Source organism: Lampetra planeri, chromosome 4 (genome assembly GCF_965212315.1).
Source record: "Lampetra planeri chromosome 4, kcLamPlan1.2.h2, whole genome shotgun sequence".
NCBI classification, from domain to species: domain Eukaryota; kingdom Metazoa; phylum Chordata; class Hyperoartia; order Petromyzontiformes; family Petromyzontidae; genus Lampetra; species Lampetra planeri.
Window position 1 is genome coordinate 22,270,259 of NC_136110.1, and position 24,404 is coordinate 22,294,662.

Genomic DNA, 24,404 nt, shown 5'->3' on the forward strand with positions numbered 1-24,404 from the left:
AGTGAGGCTGAGTGTGTGTGAGGCTGAGTGTGTGTGCGAGGCTAAGTGTGTATGAGTGAGGCTGAGTGTATGAGTGAGGCTGTGTGTGTATGAGTGAGGCTGAGTGTGTGTGTGTGAGGCTGAGTGAGTGTGTGTGCGAGGCTAAGTGTGTATGAGTGAGGCTGAGTGTGTGTGTGAGGCTGAGTGTGTGTGTGAGGCTGAGTGAGTGTGTGTGAGGCTGAGTGTGTGTGTGAGGCTGAGTGAGTGTGTGAGGCTGAGTGAGTGTATGAGTGAGGCTGAGTGTGTGTGCGAGGCTAAGTGTGTGTGAGTGAGGCTGAGTGTGTGTGTGAGGCTGTGTGTGTGTATGAGTGAGGCTGAGTGAGTGTGTGTGTGAGGCTAAGTGTGTATGAGTGAGGCTGAGTGTGTGTGTGTGAGGCTGAGTGAGTGTGTGTGCGAGGCTAAGTGTGTGTGAGTGAGGCTGAGTGTGTGTGTGTGAGGCTGAGTGAGTGTGTGAGGCTGAGTGTGTGTGCGAGGCTAAGTGTGTATGAGTGAGGCTGAGTGAGTGTGTGAGGCTGAGTGTGTGTGTGTGAGGCTGAGTGAGTGTGCGAGGCTAAGTGTGTATGAGTGAGGCTGAGTGAGTGTGTGAGGCTAAGTGTGTATGAGTGAGGCTGAGTGAGTGAGTGTGTGAGGCTAAGTGTGTATGAGTGAGGCTGAGTGAGTGTGTGTGGTAATGGTGTGGGGGTGGGTACGAACCCGGCGACCCGAGTTCTATTTCCGCTCACGGCCAACACCATCAGTGACAATTAATCTGAACCAGTCATGGGCTTCCCCTAGGTCGACTCAGCCTCAAACGGGTACCTGGATGCAGCATGTACACATCGCCACTAGGGAGACAAAGGCGGCCGGGCGTGGTGCTGGCCACCCACTCCCTTCGTGTGCCGTTCCGGCCTTCATAGGTGCTCGCCAAGAACACTTGCCTCAATAGTTTGTGAAGGCTACCCGCTTTGTCTTTGTGTGTGGTAATGGTGTGTGCCTGTGCGTTCTGCGAGGTAAGGCGCTGTGTGTCCCACGTGTTGATTGTGTGCGTGTGTGTTGGGGTGCCGATGTTGTGTCCCCTAAAGTGGACTCAGCCTAAAAGTAGTACCTTTCTAGCTCATAACAAGTACTCATTGCAAGCACATTGCTGGGATTGTGGTTGGTATGATTGCAACATTTTATTTTAATCTTTGCAGCAATGCGGTTTGCAGAGCGAAAGCATCCACAAGTAAACACATTCACGTGCGCCTGTGTGTGTGTGCTATATATGTATCCACTGCTGGATGAGGAACTCCCCATGCTGTCCGTGTTATGGGAGTATTTGACCATACTTCACCACGCTGGTCATTACGGGTTGGTGAAGGCAGGCAGCATAGCAGTGGGAGCGCAGAGAATGCAGTGCTTTGCAGCAATTGATTTGGCCGTACTGCCCTCTGCTGCCCAACAAGTAGCCTCCAGTGACTATAACAGATAATTATATATAATGTATGCACGGTGGTCGCCCATCCAAGGACTTTCCTGGCCCAAGCCCTGCTTAGCCTCCGAGATCCGACCACAGAACCCGCAGGGGCGAGTTCTTATCTCCCTCGGCTGGTTTGCAGGAGGTCGTGGGTTTGATCCCGACCATGACTCCTGTATATGTGGAGTTTCCGTGCTCTCCCCGTGGTCGCGTGGATTTTTCTCCGGGTTCTTTTGTTTTTCCCTCCACAATTTAGAAGCAACGTGCGTTTAGAGTATTTGTCTGCTCAAGAATCCCCACGTGGTGAGCCACTTTGTTGAGCTATCATTTGTGGCCAGGTCGTTTCTGAAAACCAGCCATGCAGCTCAGTGAGCCTCAACTGGTAAATTAAAAATAGTTTTCGTTTTTTTAGTTGAGACGCATTCCGGATGATTTTCTCATAGGCCATCAACACGTACAGCCCCACTGCACACTAAATGTCTCAAAAGTTGGACCCTGCTGAAAAGAGACTTTTGAGACTCAGGTTTCATGGATGGATAATCATACCAATAATAATGTAATGCCCTTTGTCAATCCACCATTCGATAAAGGGCCCCCTACATCGCGTTGATTATATGGGGGTTGTTTGACCATTGGACCGGTTCAAAAGTCACTTGCCACAGATGTTACGCGTGGGTGGGAATTGAACCCAGGGTGCTTGGCCTCATAGCGCCAGTGCGTTAACGGCTGCGCCAACACTCTTACAAATGCCATACGGTGCTGTGGTGATAAATGACACGCGCGTTATAATGCAATGTGAACACGTTTTTAATTCACGCGTAAAAAAATATTGGTCTTGTCCGATAGCATGCCAACGATTTTCTGTTGTCGCTTGAACCAAATGGTGAAATTCAAAGCAGTTAACTTTTATTTCACGTAGCTTTCCAAATCGCGGGGGATTATTTAATCCTTTAAACAGTTTGCTGTGAGCGTTGTCATGCAGAAAAGCAAATCCCCACCACCACTTAAGTGACTTTATTTATTTGGAGATAACGACGATGTTGCTGATTGATGTCTTCAGTCGTTATCTCTGTACATCTCCGTGTCTGTGATCACGTTTGCCTGCCTCCAAACATCGCGTGATTTTACTGCTACCGTTGTAACGTGCTCACGATGACCACCGCGACGTTTCCACACATCATAATTGTGAGCAGCGTGTTAGAGAGGAAAATTTTCTTGAGATCATGTAGTTGTGAATTATGTAGTTGTGGATTATGTAGTTGAAGATTTGTGCAGTTGTGAGATAATTTAGATGTAGATTATGTAGTTAAATTATCTAGTTGTGAGATTATGTATTGTAGATTATGTAGTTGAAGATTTGTGCAGTTGTGAGATAATTTAGTTGTAGATTATGTAGTTAAATTATCTAGTTGTGAGATTATGTATTGTAGATTATGTAGTTGAAGATTTGTGCAGTTGTGAGATAATTTAGTTGTAGATTATGTAGTTAAATTAAAAAGTTGTGAGACTATGTAGTTGTAGATTGTGTAGTTGTGAGATGATGTTGTAGTGAGATTGTGTAGTTGTGAGATTATGTAGTAGTGAGATTAGGCAGTTGTAGAGGACACGCTGATATTTTGACCCATTTTAACGTAACCAACACATCACGTATTCATCACAAACACGATGGCGCTATCTCTGAATGATCCACTCACCCCACCCATTCAAGTGTCTGGATTACAAGAATATGATTACGCAATACCTGGCCGTGCTGTTTGTTATTTGTATTATTGGCGGCGCCGCTGCAAAGGAACCCTCCTCGGGTGACGGTTGTCGTAAATGGCGATTGCCATCGTGCCCATGCTTACACGGACCAGAAAGCGTGAAATTAAATGATGTATGGCCTCCAGTTTTGGTTTTATAAACCAGTTCCACGTTGAATTTCGGTGGCCGTGCGCGTCACCGTCCGCTCGTGGTGTGCCTGTGCCGACTTCGCTTGGACAGCGGCCCACGTTGCCTCGGCCCAAAAGCGAGCAGCACTTAGGGTGCGTGGTAGGGCTGAACGATTAATCGATTTCAAATCGAAATCGCAATTTAAAACAATGCGATGAGCAGATCGCAAAGGCTGCGATTTTTCGCGATTTGAAAAGTCCTATTACTTTCTTTTTGGAATTGTTTCATCTTTTATTATTATAACTTTACTTATTTAACTTAACAGTTGTTCTATGTTTGATTGTTTAATAAAGACACGTTTGAAGAAATTCATATATTTTAAAGTTCTCATCCTTGCATTAGAATATATAGAGCAGTTCCTGCTTTGATGGCATCGTGTGGTAATGCTCCATCACGTGTTTTAAATATATGACACAGTGAATATTGAACCGAAGCTTGACTTTAAAAAATGTAATCGCAAATCACATCGCAATATCTGTCAGAAATATCACAATTAGATATTTTCCCCAAATCATTCATCCCTAGTGCGTGGGCGATGCACGTGGGTGCGCGGGCGACAGAGGTGAAGGAGTGAGCGACGTCACCCAAGCCGCATTGTCCACTCGGCCTTAATGGGCGCTGACCAACGGCACTGACCGGTCTAAGTGCTGTTCTTTGCTATAACGCATGGCCTATTGTACTGTATATGGGGACGTGTGTGTGGGTGTGCGTGCGTGCCACTTACGCCATCACGTTCTATCGTGTGGGGGGAGTGGTGGTGTAGCTGCGCTACGAACCCGCCCACCCTGGTTCGATTCCTGGTTATGGCCACCACCAGTAACGATTATCTGAACCGGTCCTGGGCCTCCCCTAGGTCGACTCATCCTCAAATGAGTACCTGGTGCGGTGTGTTAACATCGCCACTCGGGAGACAAAGGTGGCCGGACGTGGTGCTGGCCACCCACCCCCTGGTATGCCGGGCCAGCCGTCATAGGTGCTCGCTAACAGTGCTTGCCCCAGCAGTCAGTTAAGGCTATATGGGAGATCTTTGTCACTTGTATTGTGTGGGGAGCGGTGGTGCAGTGGTTGGCGCACGGTGCCCTGGTGAGCTTGGGTTCGATTCCCGGCCATGGCAAATATCAGTGGGGAGGAATGTAAAAATTTGTCTGGGCCCTCCCCTAAGCAGACTCGGCATTAAATACGTACCTGTTAAGGTGCGTAATCCTCAGCACTAGAAGACAAAGGCTGTGGTGCTGGTCACACACAACCTTTGTGCACTGCACCCGCCCTAACAGGAATCTAAAGCCAGTACAGTTCTGAGCAGGGGGGCACGGCCGGTGCGAGGAAAGCGGCAGGGGAGTGGATATTCGTCGTCTGTGCGCGCAGCATTGTGCAAGGTTGTGTTTATTGCGCGTGCTTACTCATCGCGCGCGCGTGTGTGTTCCACCCACGTGGATCTGCGTGCGTGCAAGCAGGCCCCCCCACGGTGACCGCCAGCCCTGGGGAAGGAGCCACTTACGCCATCACGTGCGGGGAATGGAACGCGCGGCTCATCTGGTGCAAGTTCGTGTGTCCCGGCATCAACGTGAAATGCGTTCAGGCGAGTACGCGTGTGCGTGCGCTCGTGCGTGCGTGCGTGCGCGGTGCAACGGTGACGCAATTGCCCATGCGCTGCCTTTGCAATCCCGGCCACCTGGGTCTGATTCCTGGCCATGGATTTAGGAGTGTGTGTGTCTGTTGCTCGAGTGAATATGTGTGTATGTATTCAACCGGTGTGGATATGTTGTGGGGAGTGGTCGTGTAGCGGTTAGCGTGCTGCGCTACTAACCCGGTGGACCTGAGTTCGGTCATGGGCCTCCCCTAGGTCGACTCTGCCTCAAATGAGTACCCAGTGCGGTGTGTAAACATCGTCACTGGGGAGACAAAGGTGGCCAGACGTGGTGCTGCCCACTCGACCCCACCAAGCGTTGATAGGCTATCGCTAACAGCACTTACCCCGACGGCATACAAGAGAAGGGGATATCTATCCTTGTGTGTGCCTGTGTAGGCATATATGGTTGGGAAATTAGTGACATGGTAGAACTACCAATCAGCTGCGTTCAATTCCTAGCTCCTCACCTGTTTTGCCGGTGAAACTTGTTATCTAAACCTGGCGTTTGGGTCTCCCCCAAAGTTGATGCAGCCTTGAAGTAAGCACACGGCACACGGCACAGCGTTGTCAACAGCGGACGTGCGGAGACAAAAGGTGGCGGTTCCGGTGGGCAGCGGGACTGGGTGTGCGTCACAGCAGTGCTCCGACAATGCAATTGCATTCATGCGTTTTGCCAGGTACAACCCACTGAGCTACGGCGCACTTTTCCAGAAGCAACATGGCCACAAATGATATCTCCAACGAAATCGCTCATCACGTGGAAATGTATCGCGGCCAAATGCTCTAAACGGATGTTTATAAATGTGGAGGGAAAAACTGGAGGACCCAGAGAAGAATCCGCACAACCAAGTGGAGAACATGCAAACTCCAAATATACAGGCATCGCCAGGGTTTAGGGCTCAAACTCACGACCTCCTGCATACCAAGCGAGGGTGTTAACATCTCGCTACTGCCCCAATTCATACGTCTGGAAGGCGAACCCTCTGTGTGTTTGTCTCTGTGAACGAGCGTCAATGTACGCTTGTGGAAGAGGAAGGAGCGCCGGATGGTGCTGGGCTGGAGAAACCCATTGAAGTGACTGCAAGAGTCATTGTGTCGTGGGTTGTCACCTGTCCTGCTTGTTTCCCAGGCTCGTCCCACTTGTTGAAGTTGCCGTGCAGGGAAGTCTGTAAGCCTTACCGGGATTTTTTTGCATCAGTTGCATAATAATAATGATACGACACTCAAGACCAGACAGTGCATTTATATGTAGTTTTCTCCTCTTTCGGAATTGTGAGATATTCTTTTTCTCATTATATGTCCTGGATTTATTTAGCTCAGAGGTAGCAGCAGCCCTACACCTGAATCTCAAAGCAGGAGAATTCTAAGCAACGGATATTTTCTGGTGCACGGAGAGTGGCAGGAATTTGGAAAAAAAAATACCATCGCCATTGTTGCTGTATTATTGCAGTATTCCCTCGTTATTCACGAGGGATATGTCCCTGAGATGCTCATCATTTGTAATGAATTACCTTAAATAAATACATGAATAAATAATGCATCTCATCACTTTCTCTCTTATCACTTTATCTCATCACTTTCTTCTCGCATGTCTTGATCTGCATTACTTTCTCGCATCCCATTCTCTCTCATCACTTTATCTCGACACATTCTACTGCGTTTCTCTCTTTCTCTCTCGGTGCAGTCGTCGTGCAGAGTTCCAGATGCGATCCGCAGATAGGCCAAAATCGCGAATAGCAAGTTCGTGGATAACGAGGGAATACGGCACTCCGCGTGTTTACCTTGGAAAACCTCGGTGAGTCGCAGGCCTCTTTTCCAGGAGGGCCCTGCGCAGAATTTGCAGTAGGGGGGGGGGGGAGAGGGTGGTGATGTTGCCGTGCGTAACCCCATTTGAGTAATCCGTACGAATATTTTCAACAATACCACATGTCCTTCTGGAAGTGGGATACGTAAAAAATATACTTATATTTTTTAAATATGCTTATATTTTTTACGCGGAGAGACGACTTTTCCACTTTTCGAAGGAGACGCATCTGCTGGACTCTTTTGTCAACCTCATCACAGCATCGCCAGGCCGATGGGCACATCTCCTTCACCAAAGGGAAATTAAAGACAAGTCCCGGTAGTGTGATCGTGGCCACGCAACTCAAGCTACTGACCATGTAGTCAACCCATAGAGATACACAGAGAGACGGTGAGACACGTGAAGATGCATTAAAGACAAGTGAGAGTGCGATTGTGCCCTTGCCACCCAAACTATAGTAAAACCACCGCAGTCGGCGCTTCTTGAAATGGAGGAGGAGTAGAAAAACTCCACAAACTTTTTCCTGAAGTCCTCTCGTCGGTGTTTGGCAGACCTCGGACCTTCAATGCCTTCTTGCACAAAAAATGGAACTCACGACCCGAATTAGAATGTTGTGCTATGTAGACACGATCCAGCGGAAGCTCTTAATTGACATGAGTGGCTAAATTTTAATAAAATGTGAACACTGAGTTAGGTAGCACTCATCCTGCGATGATTCGACATCCGTATGGATTATAGCATTTTCTCAGTTCAACCTCCTGATGCCCGAGTTAAGCATACATCAGCCCCTTGGCTGACACGGCAAACTTGAGCGCATATCTTAGAGTTACATTTCCTAGTCCGTATGAGAATAAGGCGATTCGCTGGATAATAAAACCTATCACACTTAAGCATGGGTTCCGTCATTCGTAAACAATGCGTGGAACAAGAGCATGAACAATCTTCATCTGTTCACACGTGTGCATATGGTCTGTTGTATGTATTACAGTGTGTGCGTGTGTGTGTGGTGGGGTAGCTCACGGCCAACACCAGTGACGATTATCTGAACCGGTCCTGGGCCTCCCCTAGGTCGACTCAGCCTCAAATGAGTACCTGGTGCGGTGTGTAAACATCGCCACTTGGGAGACAAAGGCGGCCGGGCGTGGTACCGGCCACCCTCCCCCTCGTGTGCCGTGCCAGCCTTCAAATGTGCTCACTAACAGCACTTGCTCAAATAGTCTGTTCAGGCTATATGGGGAATCTTTGTCTCTGTGGTGTGCGAGGTGACTAATCATATATCGATTCATGGATTTACCAATTAAAACAGGTAATCGAATAATTAGCAATGCATGCAAATGATGTGTAAGTTGGTATGCAAATTCCAAGCTTACGGTACATTTTGCAGCAAATGAAACTGTGCACGTAAGACAATGAGGCAGGAAACAATGCTAATGAAACAATGCAAATGAAACAATGCAAATGAAACAATGCAAATGAAACAATACAAATGAAACAATGCAAATGAAACAATACAAATGAAACAATGCAAATGAAACAATGCAAATGAAACAATACAAATGAAACAATGCAAATGAAACATTACAAATGAAACAATGCAAATGAAACCATGCAAATGAAACAATACAAATTAAACAATGCAAATTAAACAATACAAATTAAACAATGCAAATGAAACAATGCAAATGAAACAATGCAAATGATCAATACAAATGAAACAATGGAAATGAAACAATACAAATGAAACAATGCAAATGAAACAATGCAAATGCAACAATGCAAATGAAACAATACAAATGAAACAATACAAATGAGATTTGAAAGAATGAGACGACGAAATATTAAATTATTTAACCTTGACCCGGCTCACTGGGTGGCGGCAATTGGTCAGGTGGGGCCCCAGTGTTTGATTTGTCTCGCACGGCCGCATCTGCGCTATCTTCTATCTATATATAAAAGGGACATTTGTGAATGTGTGTCTGTTCGAAATGTTTAGCGTACTTCCCGACATGCAACAAACTTGAAATTTGCCACGTGGGTACTTTCCAGACTGTACACCATGCAAAAATTATAAAAAATAGACTTTTGTATTTTTTTGGGGGGTGCGCAATAATGGATATATTTTGCACGGCAAGTGAGCGGTGACGTCACATCTGTGATGTCACCCGCATGCGGCAGCGTCACGCAGTGTGCCTGCTGACGTCACGCATCCTCCCCCAACCCTCCGCCGTGTATTAATCCAAGACAAGAATCCAAGTCTCGGGTGAAGCCGGGTAGTAAAGCTCACATCATTACGTAGCCTTCTATTCTTTTACACTGCTGTTGAACACATATTTCACGGTGGTTGTCAAGGGGGCCCCAACTCGTAGCTTTGGTCACCAGGGAGTGGTGGGTGGGGGGGGGCAAGGTACCCCCCCCCCCTGTCCCCACGTGCGTTACGCTACTGCCTGAACCAGAATCGTGGTGGTGTTGGGGGGGGGGGATTTTGGTCAAGCACGTGATCCCAGTCACCTGCGTTTGCTTCCCAGCCACAAGCAATAATTATAGCCTGCGCCTGGCCCGAGCCTCACCTAGGTTGACTCAGCCTCAAATGAGTACCTGGTGCTGCAATGGGGAACTGAAGACGTCCTGAGCGTGCGTGGTGTCGGCCTCTAAACCACTGTGCCATCCTTAATAGGCGCTCGCTAACGTGCGCGTGCACGCGCTGGTGTTTCTAGAGTACTTGTTGTACAGCATGTCGAGGCCAATACTGCTGCGAAATGCATTGAGAACTGGCTGACCTGGGGCTCCTCCTAGTGGAAATCCCACTCACCCATAGCGCTGCATTCTGAACACCCCAGGGTGCACGCGTGGCTTTGAAAAAGGTCGCCCCTTTTGCACGGTTGGCGCGTTTATGAATAGTGGCTCCGTCAAGCTGCACAGTTCTCGAGTTTGAGGTCGCTGTGCGCTCAGCACGCACGTGCTCAGATCACGGTTGACTAGCGTCATGGCCCAAAGGCTCAAAACGCCAAGTAGCCAGCAACAAACAGCACTATCGAAGGCGCCATCGATGAAGAGCTACTGCAGTACGTTGCTTGGATACAGCAAAGGGAGGGAATTCCAAAGTGAGAGCTGTGAGAGGGAAAAAGCAGAGAGAAAACATATTTTGGCCTGTAGCGTGGCGAGTGGATGAGTCAGTGAGTGTGAGTGGGGAGCGGTAGTGTAGTGGTTAGCGCGCTGCGCTACAAACCCCGCCATTCGGGTTTGATTTCTACGCTCACGGCCAACACCAGGCACGATTATCTGAACTGGTCATGGACCTCACCTAGGTCAACTCAGCCTCAAACGAGTACATGGTGTGCCGTGCCGGACTTCATAGGTTATCGCTAACAGCACTTGCTCCAACAGTCTGTTGAAACAATATGGGGGATCTTTGTATTGAGTGAGTGGGTGAGTCAGTGAGTGTGTGAGTGAGTGTGTGAGTCAGTGTGTGAGTGAGTGTGTGAGTGAGTGTGTGAGTGAGTGTGTGAGTGAGTTTGAGTGAGTGAGTGGGTGAGTGAGTGAGTGTGTGAGTGGATGGATGGTTGAGTGTGTTGCTGTAACCCCCAGTGTGGATGACACGAAACAGTATGCTAGATCGAGTCCTCAATCAGGGTCGAGGAATCAATGAGTCAAGTTTTCATGGGAGCTGTAACCATAACAGCAGGGATAGTCGTGATACATTCCTTGTAAGCATGAGGATAAATGTCTCAATAACTCAGCAGATAATTTCAAAAGCATCTAGAACCAAGTTTTTTTTCTTCTTTTGCACAATTATATAATAACGCTCATACCATTAATCAATTGACATGCCATTCCAGCAGTAATCCCGTGTAATTGTGTGTGCGAGGAATTTAATATGAACATTCCCTGGCGACAGATTCACCTTCTGTGATAGCTCCCCCAGTGCTGTGGCTGTTTAACGCGCGGCATCAGCCGTCGAGTATTGTGCAAGCAGATAAACCCAGGCACAGAATACGCAAACAAATGCCCACAACCGTTTAACTATTCAAACGGCACGCGTGAAAATTTAAATTTTTTACGTTTTTATTTTTCGTCATTTGTTTACCTTTTCTATACTTTGCACTCCTATCGGGGTTTTTTTCTTACGCATCGTTTGTGGTTGTAACGTTGCGAGCCGCCCCCTACTGGACATCTGCGATAAAATAGCTTCGCAGCTCATCGGGTTTCTCCAGGACAGCTCAAGATTCAGAATTCGACTTCATTCAACAAAAAACGCCGTGAAAGTTGAGTCGGTGATGGCGGTGGCCAATATTTGTCCGATGGCTCCTGTGTCGTGCACTCACTCGTGTATTCTTTGGGTGGGTTTTGTTTTTGTTGTTGCTAAACGAGTAAAGGAGAAGGCACGCACAAAGTTCGACAAAGTTCCCCCGTATAGCCTTAACAGACTGTAGGGGCAAGTGCTGTTATCGACCACCTATGAAGGCCGGAACGGTACACGAGGGGGTGGGTGGCCAGCACCACGCCCGACCGCCTTTGCCTTCCCAGTGGCGATGTTTGCACACTGCACAAGGTACTCATTTGAGGCTGAGTCGACCTAGGGGAGGCCCGGGACCGGTTTAGATAATCGTCACTGGTGTTGGTCGTGAGTGGGAATCGAACCCGTGTCGCCGGGTTCATAGCGCAGCGCGCTAACCGCTGCACTACCGCACACACGCACACGCACGCACACGCACGCACGCACACGCACGCACACGCATGCACACGCACGCACACGCACGCACACGCACGCGTTGGGACGATGTAACGCTTCCCAACTTGCGATCGTCCTCTGAAGGATGAATTAGTCGAGTGGGAGTTGATGCGAAGCTGTCGGTGCAAAGCTTTTTTGCACGTTTTGGCGACTGCAACTCCGTGGTTCCCTTTGGAATCAATGTTTTTTTTCGTCTTCCAAGCTCCCGTGCAACCGTCTCGATATATTTCCTAAACAGATGATTTGGTGGTGATGCTGTGACTGCTGCTTGCGTTGGCAGCGGTCCACAAACACAAGGAACACACGTGTGTCAATTATTCTGCGGCCTTGAAAGGAAAAAAAGACTGGACATCTGTGAAAGCTTCTAGGAAATGGCCCTTCTTATTAGTTCATAAACAGAGAGGTGGAGTTGCAGAATGCACATTAAACCACGGGGTCTGATGAGAATCAAATAAAAAAAAGTCTCCTCATGAACAGTTATTCAATTTGCGTATGAATAGTTACCTGTTACAGTAGCTATTGAGTAACAGACAAAACCTTCAATGGTCACAATTGTATCACGAAATAAACTTAATTTGTATTAAAAGTAAAATTGTAAAGTATTGCTGGCACAGGGCATTATGCGCCAAGTTTCAAACGGGCATGTCTCTATTCGCAACGCAAATGTGTTCCTGAAAGTTTCATTCAAATCGGAATGCCTGTACGGTCCGTTAAGAAACGGACTGAAAACTGATGAATATATGCCTTCACTCTAGTTGGAAAAGCATAAAAATAATAGCTCACACCTAACACAATTTGATGGCCAGTGTGCATTGCATTTTAACAGATGGCGTTTTACTGGTAGGAACCTTCTGGTTACACCAGCCCACAGGGGATTATTGTGTCCGTCCATCCGTCGTGCATCCAAAAATGGGAGGGGTGGGGCTGGGTGGAGAGGGAAGGGTGCGGAGGGGCTGGGTGGGGAGGGTGGGGAGGGGCTGGGTGGGGATGGGAGGGTAAGGAGGGGCTGGGTGGGGAGGGTGGGGAGGGGTGGGGAGGGTGGGGAGGGGCTGGGTGGGGAGGATGGGGAGGGGCTGGGTGGGGAGGGTGGGGAGGGCTGGGTGGGGAGGGTGGGGCTGGGTGGGGGGTAGGAGGGGCTGGTCACCCCGTGGTGCCCTTATAAAACTCAACGTTTAACCTACTCACGCCGGCTTGTGCCCGCCCTCACAGTCGGCCATATTTGCGGAATACACCACGCCGCCGTTGACCCTGGCCATTGACTGAGCAATCCAACGTTCCTACCAGCTCCCTCCGCAGGAATGTGCTCCAATCGTTTATCACCCAATGAGCTGTTCATGCAGGGCAGCAGTGCAGAGGGTTGCCCGTGAATTGCTGTTTATATCAATCGGGTGAGCAGCGTGGTGCAGCCGTAAGGTTCATTCCTCACAACAAGAAGCCATTGGGTTCGACTCCTGATTTGGGCACCTTTCTGCGCGGAGTTTGTATGTTCTTCCCCTCTTAAACTATCAAACTATAAACTCTTTTTTAATTTAACCAGGTAAAGCCCACTGAGCTATACAGCTCTTTTTCAGAAGTGACCTGGCCACAAATGACAGGCCAACGAAGTGGCTTATCGCGTGGTAATTTATAGCAGCCAAATACTCTGAACGCACGTTGACTTTAAATGTGGAAGGAACAACCGGAGGACCACAATTCATCAACGTCGGGATCGAACCCACGGCCTCCTGTATACCAGGCGAGGTAGTTGACATCTTGAGACCTGCACGGGTCTGCAAATTACTCGATTTGGATTCCACACGGCAGCATCGTTGCCCTCCACTGTAAAAAAAACTTGGCCGGACTCGACTGATAAAAGAGGTTTGAGTCTTCTCTGAGGCAAACAAGCGTAATAAAACGAAAGTAATAATTGCATAAAATGCAATCGTATATGAATGCACTGTGGTGCTGGAACAATTCTGGCATTCGCTTCATCATCATTGCCATAAGCCGTGGTCGATCGACTGCTGGATAAAGGCCTGCCCCGAGCAACTGCTGCTTGGGAAGGCCTCACATCGTGACGTATGACGAGGAACACTCCAATCACGTTGGTTGGGCAGCCTTTGCAACCTCGATTGTGAAATCAATAATCCCTTCGACCCGTATTCTTTCATCTACAGCGTCGGTTGTGGGAGAGTAAGCTTCTGTGTCTGTGTGTATGCATGTTAGGCTGTGTGTATACGTGTGTGTGGAGCCGTAGTGTCGCTGCGCTACGGACCCGGCGACTTGAGTTCGATTCCCGTTCACGGCTAACACCGGTGGTGATTTTTTTAACCGGTCCTGGACCTCGCCTATGTCGACTCAGCCTCAAACGAGTACCTGGGAAGACAAAAGCGGCCGGGCGTGGTGCTGGCCACCCACCCCCTCGTTTGCCGTGCCGGCCTTCATATGTGCGCGCTAACAGCACTTGCCCCTACAGTCTGTTAAGGCTATACGAGGATATTTGCCTCGTGAGAATGTATGTATACGTGTACGTGTGTTTAGCCCACATATGATCAATTTACACATATTACCTCTCGCTAAAATCACACAAACGCAGATTACATCGTGACGGGATTATATCGCAACTTCAATCGCGCCACCCAAGTGTTTGAATCTTCACGTAAATCCATTGTTCAGAGTGGCAATTTATGCACGTTACTCACGCCTCGGCTGCGAGCACACTGCGCTGTGAGCCTGGCGACCGAACATCGCGTCTAGCCAGCACGGTGAGGCGTGGTCACACAACCGCCATGAGCGGCCCACTGTGGAGAGGCCTATTCCAGGCAACGGATTGACAAAGGGCCGTCTTTATATGTCAGTATATATGGCAGTGTATTATACAATATTCTTCTTCTTTAGTGCTGCCTAACGGCGTGTGCGACTTCACGATGATATTGGTCCCGGTCTAGCACGGCGTGTAGAGTTTGTGCTGCTGTTGTTAATTGTAGCCATGTTTTGATGCTACTGAGCCATGTCGTTTTTGGCCGTCCTGGTCGTTTTTTCCCTTCGATTTTTCCTTCCAGGATTTGCTTTAATAGCTGGTATTTGTGGTCGTTTCGGGCAATGTGGCCTATGTAGTAACACTTCCTGCTAATGATGGTCTACAATATTAACAATGATATTACTTTGGGCGAATCACCATGAATCTGCCACAATGCAATGTCGCCAATGGTGTGGGAAGGGTTAGCGCACAGCACAATGAACCCAGTGACCTCAGAATCCCCTTCTACTTCTTCTCGGGGAAGCAGCTTGTAGTTTGATGTCGAGGTTAGCGATGCATTCAACGGCTTCTGGTTGAGAGCAGAGTGAGTGGGGTCGCGACGCCACCGGGAATGGATCCCTCTCTCGGTGGTTACGTGTGGGCGATCGTCCGACTTGGGTCGGGGGGCGGGGGGGGGGGCGGTCACAGTCACAATGAGGGGCCGCTCCCTCTCACGCTCCACTTGTGGAGGAGCGAGTGGCTGCGTCTTCTTCCCGGGCCCTGTCCTCGAGCGGTCGAGGGGTTGTCCCAAGTTTTCCTTGGAAGGTTGGAACCCTGGGGGACTTCAACGCCCCGGGGGGGGGGGGGGGGTCAGTTATCGCCGGATTGCCATCGGTGACGTTTGCAGCCGACCAGGAGTTGCGGCCATCGAGAGGCAGGGCTGACATCGGTGTGTCGTGTTTGAGGTGTATTCCAACAGGGGCTGCGGGAGTTTCAGTTGATTTGCAGTTTTTGCTAACGTCAGCCGGGGCGTGCTATCTGGCCCCATTCCTGCCTCCTAACCCCCCCCCCCCCGTGCCCTCTTCACCAAGCCACACTGCCCAGAGTGGTGAAGTACGATCAGACAACTCCTCTCACCGACATGGCCTCAATTAACCCAATATCGGATGGTGGGTTCATTGAGGCCGCTGCACGCTCTATGGAAGGTGGTCACCGCGATCTTAATCACGAGAAACGTACCACTGTAGCAGGTCGTGGAGTACGGGAGTCTGCTGTATGCCATGGGCTCGTTCGATTACCGCCCATGGCTGCTACATTTTCGAAAATATTCGATTCTTGAATCACAGCGCATCCCTAAAAAATAATGGTAATTTGTTTAATCGCTTTGGGGGCGGGGTAGGGACGGGATGGGGGGTAAGGTGGCCAAGTATCCCCAGGCAGGACTCTCCTCCTGAAAAAGAGTCTTGAGGCTCAGTCTTTTAGCTCTCCTTGGGTGAGCACCCGGCTGCCGCTGTGCAATGTGTCACTGTACGGTGCGGCACGAGACTTTTCACTCTCATCGCGATCATGACGATCATCATCAGCGCGACGTTAGTTTTCGGTAACTGTTTCATCACGTTCCGCAATTTTATTGTCGTGCTTCGATGTGAATTTCTGACAAGTCTTTTGACTGCAGTTCACTCAGCGTAACCCCGACATAACGAGTCATCGCCACTTTACAATCTGTACCGCTTGTAGCGCGTGCACCGTCAGAAAATTACGATGCCATAAAACCGCGGTGCCCTCGATTGTATCCGGGAAAACACTTTACAAAGCAAGCACACACATTTTAAGGGTAATACAGTAGCTGTCGCTTTTTTGTTACTCGAAATGTCATTGTAAAATATAATTATCGTTCTTTCAGAAATATATCTTTCAAGGTAATAAAGTGTTTCATGAATATGAAACCAACAACGATAATCACGGTAATCCATATTTATTTTTTGATCTAGGCCACGTGTTAATTTTTATGCCACATTTCTTGCCGTTAAACCATCCACCACCTGTTAGGATTGTCACATTTACAAATACATTACCATTATCATTATTGTCCGTGCCAATATATCTGACCAAGAATTTTCAGGATTTCATGAGAATTTCCACGACTGAATCCAACATCAACGGATGACGACTTTTCACTCCGACTGCCCAGAGCTTTGCAGCCTTCTGCCCCCCCACCCCGTCAGGATCGGCACAGAATGTCCACTTATGATCAATGCATTTGCACTTATGTATGTACGTACGTACGTTGAACTTATTCCGCACCGTACGTAACCAACCGTGCTCGTTGGAGGTGCGAAATAAATGACAATGATGATAACATCTTCGTCAAACGTGACAATCGAGTCAGGCGGGGGACAGTTCACGACGACAACTTTGGTATAGGACTCTCTGCTTGCTCACCCACCGCCGCCCTCAGTCTGTGCAGAGGGCCGCCTCTGTGCTCACAACAAAGGCGCAGGGGAAGGAAGCCGAGGCCGTGTTTCCGGCCATGATGCTGCGGTTGTGGCTGGGAAGAACGGGGAGCTGAACCCCGGAGGGGGAGGGAGGGGAGGCATGGCGGGGTTGGGGGGGGGGCACGGGAGGTGTGGTGTCTGGTGAGTGAGCCACGCACAATGCTAGGCGGGTTTTGCAGCCTGTGTTGTTGTGGAAGCGTCCGTTATTATGTTATGATCGTGAATTCTGATAGCATCGCACCCGCGGACCAGCCGTGCCGCGTGACTTTTTACGTAGACTCAGCAGAGGGCACGTCGGTTCAAAACGGACCGCACCATCCCTGGTTTCGATGCACAGGAAATCCCCGTTGAACGCGGTGGTAGTAGATGCGTTCCTAAAAAGCGCCACGTTGAGCGACAAATGCGTTGAGTGAAAAAGAAGTACCCATAAATAATAACGTACCGACGAAGTTTGGCGAGAAACGATGAACGACGCACACACGTCAAGGCGGCGTGACAGATAACCGAGTGTATGCTGCCGAGTTTCTGTATCATCCCACGTACTGTACTCCCTCAACGACCGCTCAGAAACCGCGTTGTATAAACGGGCACGTTACGCGTTGTAACGGCAGCGCGCATTCTGCATTGTCCGAAAAGCATTCCCCAATGGAGGAACCGCGTTATAGTGTGAACGCCGCACAATAAGCGAGGACTCACCGTACGGTCACAGTTTCAAAGGGGGGCTGAGCCTTCAGCAGGGTTGGGGGGGGGGCTCAGATTCCTTCAGCTTGGGCCCCCCACTCCTCGATGCTGCGGAACGGCCACGTTGAGTCGGTGGCGGTGTGCGTTCCGAGTCTCCGCCGTGGACGTGAGTGGACGAGCGCTTTCTGGACCCCTCCCTGGGCCAACGGTTGACTCCAGCCTCCCGATTGAGCACGAAACCTGGCGCAGTTTGTAAAACGTCAGTGCTGGTGAGACAGAGTCGGCCAGGCTTGCTCATGGTACACACTTTGGCATGCCGGCTTTAATAGGCACTCTCCAACAGCAATGACAAGAGTGTTTAAGGCTAAATAGGGGACCTTTGGCTATGATTGGGTTCCATGGTTGCGAGATGTTAACTATCTCGCCTGGTATGCTGGATACACACTCTGGCATGCCGTCTTTAATAGGCACTCTCTAACAGCAATGACAAGAGTGTTTAAGGCTAAACAGGGGACCTTTGGCTATGATTGGGTTCCATGGCTGTGAGATGTTAACTATCTCGCCTGGTATGTTGGAGGACGTGGGTTCGATCCCAACCCTGATGCCTGCGTATTAGGAGTTTGCATGTTTTCTCTCTCCCTGTGGTTGCGTGGATTTTTCTCCGGGTCCACCGATTATTCCCTCTAAATTTAGAAACATTCGTATTTGGCTGCTATAAATTTTCACATGATAAGCCACTTCGTTGAGCTATCATTTGTGGCCAGGGCACTTCTGAAAACGAGCTATATAGCTCAGTGGGCCTTACCTGGTAAAATAAAAATAGTTTATAGTTTAATAGATTGGCGGTATCAAAACCACTGCTCCTACATAAATGAACAAATATTTACAATTGCAGTTCCATTGGTACCAGGTTGATCGTAATAAAGATATAGGACAATGACACGTAATTCAACCTTTGAACTTCAAGGCCCAACATTTAATGTACAGCCCTTTGTCAATCCACTGGTGGATGAAGGCCTGTTCACGCCATGCCGGTCATGACGGCAGTTTGACTGACTGTGCTTCACCCCCGCTGATCAGTGCAGGTTGGTGAAGGATTAGCCGTGGCCACGAATTTAACTCAGGTCGCCGAATTATGCAGAGTAGTGCGCCAATTACCGTGCCACCGCTGCGCAGCAAGGAGCCAATATTATCGTGTTAAACTGTAGAGTTTGACCAACTTCATAGGCACGTTGTGACATTCATAGTCACTGTTTTAAGTTAATTAATAGGAAAACATTTCTCGGTTATTAACTAATTGGGTTCCATTAAAGCTGAATTGTTCTTGGGTCGATTCACGCTCCCCACGATGTCAAGAATTTTTTACGGTTTTGAGGTTGGCAATTTGACTCCACAATTCATTATTCTTTTCTCTATTGTGGTGAATATAGTGGTGGCTGGTGTCACATGAACCCATTGCAGACCATGCAACATATCTACGAGCTGAAAATAATTGTTTCCTACACGCACGGTTCGATGCATGTCCTGTGTTCAACCACCGCACTGCCGATCACAACAACACGCTCACTCAACCACTCACTCACCCACTCACTCACTCGGCTACCACACTGCAGATCACAACAACATACGCACTCACTCACTCAACCACCCACCCACTCACTCAACCACTCACTCACTCACCCACTCACTCACTCACCCACTCCCCCACTAACTCACTCAACCACTCACTCACCCACTCACTCACTCAGCTACCACACTGCAGGTCACAACAACACACTCACCCACTCACTCACTCAACCACTCACCCACTCACTCACTCAACCACTCACTTACCCACTCACTCACTCAACCACTCACTCACCCACTCCCCCACTAACTCACTCAACCACTCACTCACCCACTCACTCGGCTACCACACTGCAGGTCACAACAGCACACTCACTCATCCACTCATTAATCCACTCCCCCACTCACGCACCCACTCACCCACTCATCCACTTACTAACCCACTCACCCACTCACCACACTGCAGGTCACAACAACACACTCACTTACCCACTCATCCACTCACTAATTCACTCCCCCACTCACCCACCTACTCAACCACTCACCACACTGCAGGTCACAACGCCTCTCTTTCTGCTTCTTCCCTCGTACTGCTCCACTTTTAAATTCCCTCTCCCATCCTCTCTTTTCCCGAACCTCTTCTAACAACACTAACCTTGCTCTTTTCAAGAAGCACATACCACGCTCTTTATCTATTACAGCCTTGAAAGTTGCTGTTTGCTGCTGGCCACTCGGTGTTGTGGACCTTTAGGCCTTATGCTCAGCGACTGTGTTTAGAACAGCAAAACCACGCACACATCGCTGACGGCCAACTTAGAACTGCCGCGCTCTCACGATCATTACACGAACGTTCGTTTTGCCGAATGTTCAGCGTCTGGCGCAAACAATCGTGAAAATAATGTTGTGCAGTGCCGTCGTTTTTATTTCTTCCAGCGGATTTACAACACCGTCTGATCAAATGCCAGGGCGGATATTTCAGAGGCACGATGCGGAGTGGAGGTGCCATCTGCCGCGTGCCGCGGAGGGTTTGATATTTCAGTGTTTGTGGCACGCAGGAAGATGACACCTGAAACACAAACATCTCCAATCTTCCGATGCGTGCAAAGACAGAAAGCTAAAAGGATAATAAAATGAATCATTTACGTTTTATAGAGAGTCATTCATGCTCATTGCATCTCACAATGCCGCGCGACAATCATATGCATAATTACATTCAGGGCTACATTCTATGCATGGCAATTATTCATTCAATTAAACCCTCGGAAAATAAACATGAATAAACGAGTCAAGAAATGTTAGAATAACAAAAGGTACAAACACCAACAAAAATTTACCACATCAGAGATGAACAAAGTACAACATCGCACATCTGACCATCGCAAATCCGGCCATCCCCAATCAACCGGCTTCGCCCAGAGCTGTACAGAGCAGTACGTGTGCAGCCGTCGTTTTCTGCGAGACGTTCACACGCGTCTGACCTTTTCACATCTCCGCCCTGTACCGCAGTCCCCAACGACTCGGACGCGCGACGTTGTACTGCACCGAACAGTGCTCGTATGCAATTGCCCTCCTTCGATGGCTTCTGTGGCTACTGAGGCCTGCCGTGCCACGGCGCGGAGATGTATCACAACGGATGGCGCACTGACGATGATGACCACCATCTCATAGGCGTTAGCAGCTCCGATTCTCTGGATGTGTGCCTAAGATGCTGTATCATGGGGTGTCCAGCATGAGTTTATAAAATCAGGAACAATCACTGCAAAGATAAACATGAATAAACGTGTGGAAATAATATTGATGATTTTTTTAAAATCAAAATCATCGTCTTTATTTAGGATGGAAGAATTATATGAGCCATGAAGCTCTTTTTTCACAGATGTCCAGCAGGTGTGGGTCAGCAAGTTACAACAACAAACAAATACAAAATACAAAAATACAACACACCAACAGGAGTGCAAGGTATAGGAAAGCGAAGCAAGTCACTAAAATATAGGTAAGAAAAATAAGATTTAAAGGCGCGCGCCCCCCTCCGTCATTGTCAGTTTGGGGGACTTTTTGTAGCAACTCGTCTTTTGTAACGCACCGCCACCACTGGCACCGCACGCCGTTCGCTCGCTGTTGGGGAGAGAGAGAGAGAATTACTCTCAGGCGCGAGGAGGAACCACGAACAAGCGGTAAATGTAGTCGCTAGGCAGTGAGCTGCGACCAAATTCCTTCCCCCCCCCCCGCCAAAGGTCTGCAGTCCTCAATATAATAAGATGTGTTTCGCCAATTAATTTGTGTTTTAGATAGTGTATATGTGGGTATTGCATTGTATGGAGTGACACCACAGTGACATCATAAGAAAGCTCCAATGGAACACCTAACCATAACTTTTAATGCTTTTTCGTTTTTCGAAAGTATTCATGAAGCTTTGGGGGGGGGGGCGGGGCGATGGTGGCACTTGTTCGCACATGCTGTGCTATGAACCTGACTAGCTGAATTTGATTCTCAGCTATGACAAACATTGGTTGCAAGTAGGGCGCCATGGTGGCGAGATCTTAACTCCCTCGCCTGTTATACAGGAGGTCGTGGGTTCGATCCCGACTCTGAAGCCTGCGCTATATTTGGAGTTTGCGTGTTCTCCCCGTGGTCGGGTTGATTTTTCTCTGGGTCCTCCGGTTTTCCCCTCCACATTTAGAATTATGCGTTTAGATTATTTGGCTGCTTTCAATGTCCACATGATAAGCCACTTCGAGCCGTTATTTGTGGCCAGGTGGCTTCTGAAAAAGAGCTACATAGCTCAGTGGGCCATACCTGGTCAATAAAAAATCAGAAGCGATCCTGGGGATCCCCTTCACTAAATACACTGACCAGTGTGGTGATGTATGGTCAGACAAACCCCGTGACCCAAAGACACGGGGGGGGGGGGCCTTCTCAAGGCTGTACGTGAGAACGTGACGAAGATTCAAACTTACGTCAAGACAAGAGCCCGGGACACACGGCCTGGTCGTGGGGTTAGCGAGAAGCACCGTTTAATCGATCGAAACTGGATTCTAATGCATCGATTCGTGGAGGTTCACAACTGCTTAAACACAATCATAATATTTATGTGTACTGGACGAATTCGATCAGCTATGAAGATCTGTTTCACAGATGTCTGGTAGGGGGGGGGGTTCAGAAAGTTACAACCACAAACAATGCAAAAAATACGACAGTGCAGGAAAGGTGATGGATGCAGATTGATATGCAAATCACACGCTGACGTTACACGCTCGCCCAAAACGGTAGACAAGCCTGACCTGAACGGACGAGTCTCAACAAGCCAGGAACGATGCGAATGGGGTGGGGGCCGTTCAAAAACGATACCAAACAACGCGAGGTCCCCCACAAGGCCAGGGTAGCATGGGGCCCTACACCCCATCTACACCCCATCTACACCCCATCTACACCCCATCTACACCCCATCTACACCCCATCTACACCCCATCTACACCCCATCTACACCCCATCTACACCCCAACTACCACCCCAACTACCACCCCAACTACCACCCCATCTCTACCCCATCTACTACCCCATCTACCACCCCAACTGCTACCCATCTACACCCCATCTACACCCCATCTACCACCCCAACTACCACCCCATCTACTACCTCATCTACTACCCCATCTACTACCCCAACTACACCCCAACTGCTACCCCATCTACTACCTCATCTACCACCCCATCTACCACCCCAACTACCACCCCAACTACCACCCCATCTACTACCTCATCTACTACCCCATCTACTACCCCAACTACACCCCAACTGCTACCCCATCTACTACCTCATCTACTACCCCATCTACTACCCCATCTACCACCCCAACTACACCCAACTACACCCAACTACACCCAACTGCTACCCCATCTACTACCTCATCTACTACCTCATCTACTACCCCATCTACCACCCCCCCCCCCCATTTCTTTTCGCGCGGGTCCCATCACCAGGATCTCTTTCAGCGTGTTGTATGGGGCGTAGCGTTTGTTGTTGTGGTAAAAAAAAAGATCAGATTCTGATATCGAATCGGCACCCCCCCGACCCCTTTCCCAACATTCCCAACCTTCCCAAAATTGTGACGGCTTTTGCCAATCTGTGCGGGGGGCGAGGGAGCGTTGGCGTATCGCTACGACGTCACGGCTCGCGCACGGTGGTGGTGGGGGGGGGGGTGACATCAAGGAGGCGTCGCGCCGTCTTGCGTCTTCGGTGGCGTCCCTCTTTTTGGAGAGCGACGCGGGTTCACGACGCGGGTTCAGGACGCAGACCCCCCCCACCCCCCAACCCCCCACACTCCAACCGTGTTTTGTCTGCGCAGGTTAAGGAGGAGCTCATCACCCCCAAGGAGTTCGTGTGTCTGGCCGGGCGCGCGAGCCTCAAGGACTGGAAAAGGGCCATCCGCCTCGGAGGGGTCATGCTCAGGTCGGCGAGCCGCGCTCTTTGCTTTTGTTGTTGTTTTGCTGCGGGTTTTTTTTGTCGGTCAATTTTTTTCCTGCTCGTGTCCAACTGCTCTCTATTTCTAGATTTGAAGCTTTCGTGACTGCAAGGATTCATACACTTAGGTTTATTTCGGTAAAGTCACGTAGGTAAAAAATAATAAAAGTAAAATAATAATAAATTAAAGTAAATCAATTAAATCACAATAAATCAATTAAATTGATTTATTTTCATTTATTATTATTTTACTTTTATTTATTTTTACCTACCTGACCTTTCTCTCTATTTGTTAATTTTTTTCACTCGTGCGTTCGTAACTATTAGGACACACTCATAGGTATTTGTTTGCTCTTTTAGCGATGCGTTAAGAAATAAGTCCGTGCCCTCCTGGGTGAAAATTGGTGAAGCGCCTTTGCCCAATCCTGGCCAGCCTGGCTCAACACTGAATAAATGGATTGAATGAAGACACTCAGCTCAGAAATCAGTCACGCCAACTCCCAGCAAACGATCCTACGAATTGTCGTAATTCAGGGTTGCGATTCGAATTCTCTTTTTAGTTACCGTCCCATTTCCATTCATTCTTGGCTTCTCTGTATGTTTTGTACAGACTTGTTTGCTCCCGTGGTCTAAATGTAATGTTAACATTGTCATCATCATTATCGTTGGCCATGGTCTATCCACTGCTGGATGAAGGTCGCCCCGCGACTTCACCGTCTCTCACGGTGATGCGATGCCAGGACCCATCTCAACTCGCTCACATTTTTTTCCTCTTATTTGTCCATTTTTTAGTTTTTTTCTGCATTCACTTAAATGTAACATTTAGACTCATTCATCCACCTTCATGCAAAACGTGGCAACTCATTGTTTCTCACGCGCAGGGATTTGACAGGTGTACCGCAGGCAATTTAA

General features: G+C 48.8%; 1 protein-coding gene across 1 annotated transcript in view; it reads left to right on the forward strand.

Moving 5' to 3' along the window:
• LOC144717844 (uncharacterized) overlaps positions 1 to 24,404 on the forward strand; it is a 45,646-nt gene that overhangs the window by 8,167 nt on the left and 13,075 nt on the right. The window contains exons 2-3 of the mRNA XM_078593544.1: positions 4,861 to 4,985; positions 23,377 to 23,480. Of these exons, the coding sequence (XP_078449670.1) occupies positions 4,861 to 4,985; positions 23,377 to 23,480 (229 nt within the window). The remainder of the gene's footprint in view (positions 1 to 4,860; positions 4,986 to 23,376; positions 23,481 to 24,404) is intronic.